At 36.5% G+C, this 3852-nt stretch overlaps 1 protein-coding gene across 1 annotated transcript in view; it reads left to right on the forward strand.

Moving 5' to 3' along the window:
* RGS7BP (regulator of G-protein signaling 7 binding protein) overlaps positions 1-3605 on the forward strand; it is a 243880-nt gene extending 240275 nt beyond the window's left edge. Inside the window, exon 6 of the mRNA XM_006899362.1 lies at positions 2213-3605. Within this exon, the coding sequence (XP_006899424.1) occupies positions 2213-2304 (92 nt within the window). The 3' untranslated portion in view covers positions 2305-3605. The remainder of the gene's footprint in view (positions 1-2212) is intronic.
* Positions 3606-3852: the final 247 nt, after the last annotated feature.

The raw sequence follows: 3852 nt of genomic DNA on the forward strand, positions 1-3852 counted from the left end.
CCTGTACCTGTCAGATCTGATTTGACGGTACACGTACACAAAAATAATAAAATAAATTTTTTTTAAAAAAAAGAATCTTTAGGGCAGGGAAGATAAAGTAACAGAATGCAGTTTACATAAGCTTACTTATTTGGTTTGTGAGCTTCTAAGCTCAGCCATTTAAATATAAAAAATTCAAACCATCATCATCCAAAAAGTTCTGTTGTGATGGGGACACTCTTCACTATGTGCATCTCTTCATCGAACTGCTGATTCAGTTTGAGGGTCTTTTTCATTTAACTTCTGATTCAAATCTAGACTGTCAATTTTTTCATCTCCTTCAAGCTCAGAGTGGAGGAAAGGAAGGACACTCTTATCTCCAATATACAAGGTCAACACATGCTAGAACATGGGCTGATGACAGTTGCCAAGGCTAACTCACCCATTTTTTTGGTCTTTAAATCCAGTCTGACCTCATCTTAACTCTTTCTCAACAGCCATTTCTGGGCTGTTCTTTGTAGTTGTTCTACAATTACTGGAACCCACACTAAACCCACGACATTTCTGTTCACTCTGTTTGTCATATTGCACTGTTACTTAGACTTGCAGCTCCTTAGTTTTCATCGGATGTACAGGTTTCTTTCTTTACTTTTCATCCTGATGAAAATTTCTATCCAAAATTTATGATTGTTACAGCTGGAAATCTTCACTGAATGCCCTCACATACAAAATTCTATAGAAAGAACTCAGGAAAAATTCCAACAGGAAATAGCTGATGCTATTATTCTTTAGTTGAAGTATGACAAAACAGGTGAATGGAGCTAAGAAATGGTCTTATGTAAAGGAAAATAATTGAGTCATTTCTCTATACTAGGCACCAAACTCCCCTCTCAAGCTAAATGTTTTCAAAGATCCTCCACCATGACTACATTAGGCTGCTAACTAAAAGATTGACAATTTTCATTTACTAGCTGTTACTTGAGTGGAAAATATGTCAATCTGCTAACATAAAGACTTAAGCCTTGGAAACCCAATAGAGGTTTGCCATGAGTCTTAATAGGCTTAATGGCACTGGGTGAGTATAATGTAAGTGGTTTGAATCACCAGCTTCTTTCTGGGAAAAGGATGGGCAATCTCCTTCCATGCGATTTACTTCTTCTGAAAACCTGCTGGAAGGTCAGCTATGAGTCAGTTCTGACTCAACTGCCCACAATAACAACATGGTACAGTAATTAAATACTGGTATGTACTTAAATGTTGATCATTTAAACTCACGAGCCACTCCACTTGAAATGGATAAAGAGAGCCAAGATGCTATGACAGTCACACTCCAGAAAGATGTTTAGTTCTGGATTTACAGGAGTTCATCTCATAGCGTCTGAATGAGTTAGTATCAACTCAGTAGCAATTTTAAAATTATAACAACTATACAATATTTTACAAATGCAGCTTTATTTTACAGATGAAGTATATTGCTATGTGCCATTGATTCAGAACCAGCTCACAGCTGACTCTCCATTGAGTTTTCAGAAGCTGTACATTGTGTGGGAGGAGATTGCCCATGTTCTCTGCAGAGCAGCTGGTGGATTTTAATTATGTACAGCACAATGTCTAATCATCAAGCCACCAGACTCACTTAACAAACATAGTCAAGATCATAGAACTAAATAGCAGGAGCAAATTAGGAAAAGTAGCCAATTTTACTCCAAAGCATTGGCTTTTTTTGATAAACTATAATTCTCTCAATTGAAAGATGGTGCCTAAGAACTCTTACTTTAATTCTCAACAGTGTTTCTCAACTATGGTCAACTTTGCCCTCCAAACTTCAGACATTTGTCCATGTCTGGAACCTTCTGGGGAATTTTAGTGACACAGTTTATAGAAAGTTGAGCTCCTAACCCACAGGCTACAGCCCTCTTGTTCTTCAAATCCATTAGTGGCTCCACAGTAGAAAGGTGCACAACCTCCTTCCATTCAGTTTACAGCCTCGGAAACAAAATAAGCCTCCGCTGTGCGTCGATTTCCAGTCTATAACAATGAGAAGCAAGGGCACAATTTTCTTTGTTACAACTGGTGAAAGAGAGCATCTAGAGGCCAGGGATACTCCTGAAAAGTCTGTAACCCTCAGAACAGCTCCTTGTATAACAAGGAGCCATGCCATTTAAAATGTCAGTAGTTTTGAGCTAATTTTGTGTGTGTATCTCTCTCATATGTCCATTCTGTCCCATCACAGATGACAGTAGTCTCCTGAACCTAACTCCCTACCCTCTGGTTAGAAGACGGAAGAGAAGGTTCTTTGGGCTGTGTTGTCTTGTCTCAAGCTAAGCAGTTCCTCTTGAAAACTCACCATTGGGAAGACCTGAAAAACCGCAGAACCCAAGGACCTCCACTCAGCTGAACCACAGTTACTGGCTTTTGACTATGTTTTCTATTGCCCCCTATTACTTTTATCTGCATCCCTCTGCCCTTTTCAGTGATTTTACATGTGAAAGCAGCTGCAGTAAAGGGAGAAACAAGAAGAAAGAAAAAAACAAGCAAACCCAAATTCAGAAAAGCAGGCTGTTTTTAAAAGGATTGTTAAAGCCGACATTGCTCATGTCTGCTCTAAAACTCACATCATACTAGATGCAAGAATTATGATTTTTAAATTATTTAAAGGTTTTTTTAAATGTATTATACAGAGCAAAAATATTTCATGTATAATAGTATACCTATAGCTCTTGCTAACCTAATGTTAACAATTTACCATATATGAAAGAAGTCTTTCAATGTATGAATCTATGTAAAATTGCAAAACTGTACTCAAAATTCCAACCTATCAATATCACTAGAAGAAATAGCTAACAAAACTTATGCCACCTCACTGATTGCTTTTCTCTGCACTCATTCACGTTTAGTCTTCCACTCTGTCTTAATCTAAGAGCTTAAAAAAATTTAAAGTATCTTACTTTATAATGGAACAAAACCATATATGAAAAATAGCTAAATTTTGTAAATACACAATAATCCTAATACCTTCATATAACGCACATGGCAACTAATTTTCTTTTCATCCAATGTTGTCTTTTTCAACTTCTTGGAGAATGAAGTAATCCAGTTAGGAAATGGTATAGTTACATAAACAATTACCCTCACATGTAAAATTGAATATTATCACATTTTGTTCTAATTGAAATTTGAAGCATGGTGTCTGCACATCAGCATAGTGTTAACTCTTATAGGGCATGCTGGAATTAGCTCAGATTGTTAAATATTTAACATTTTACATTGTTAATATTTTTTTTAGTTATGCTAAGCTTGTCTCATTTTAGATGACTATGCAGATAAGATTTTTCCAATGTGTATTCAGTGTCTTGTTTTTGCTAAGTATCTGGAAAGCAGGGCACATTAAGCAATACTATATTTTAGGAACGAGGAAGCCACGTGCTTTGTTTTTCTGCTCACAGCTTTGTTGTGATTTTCCTCCATTGCTAACATGGGACAAATGTTGTTCTATTTTTCCCTTGTTCTTCCTTTGGCCCATTTCCCAGACAGAATTTCCCATGGGTTGAGAGATCAGGTCTTTGCACTTCTTTTCTTATTTCCCATGGTCTGGAAAATCTTAAAATCAGACAGGAGACATCATTTTATCCGGGACTTGGTTTTTATCCCAACCCTCTCTTTTCTCAACATTTGTATACACAGAGCATTTATCTGCCCTCCAATATTTTTACCTAAAATTTAAGTCTTTTAAAGATTTCCGCTTTCATGAAGATTAAGAGAAGAACAGGTGAATTACTAGAATAAAAACTGCATTAGGTTGAATCATATGAAATTGCTGATATTCGACTGTTTTTGACCTTCATAAAAGGCCGTTTCATATGCTTTGATCTA

This window comes from Elephantulus edwardii, unplaced genomic scaffold (genome assembly GCF_000299155.1).
Source record: "Elephantulus edwardii isolate Elephantulus edwardi_28Jun2011 unplaced genomic scaffold, EleEdw1.0 scaffold00254, whole genome shotgun sequence".
NCBI classification, from domain to species: Eukaryota; Metazoa; Chordata; class Mammalia; order Macroscelidea; family Macroscelididae; genus Elephantulus; species Elephantulus edwardii.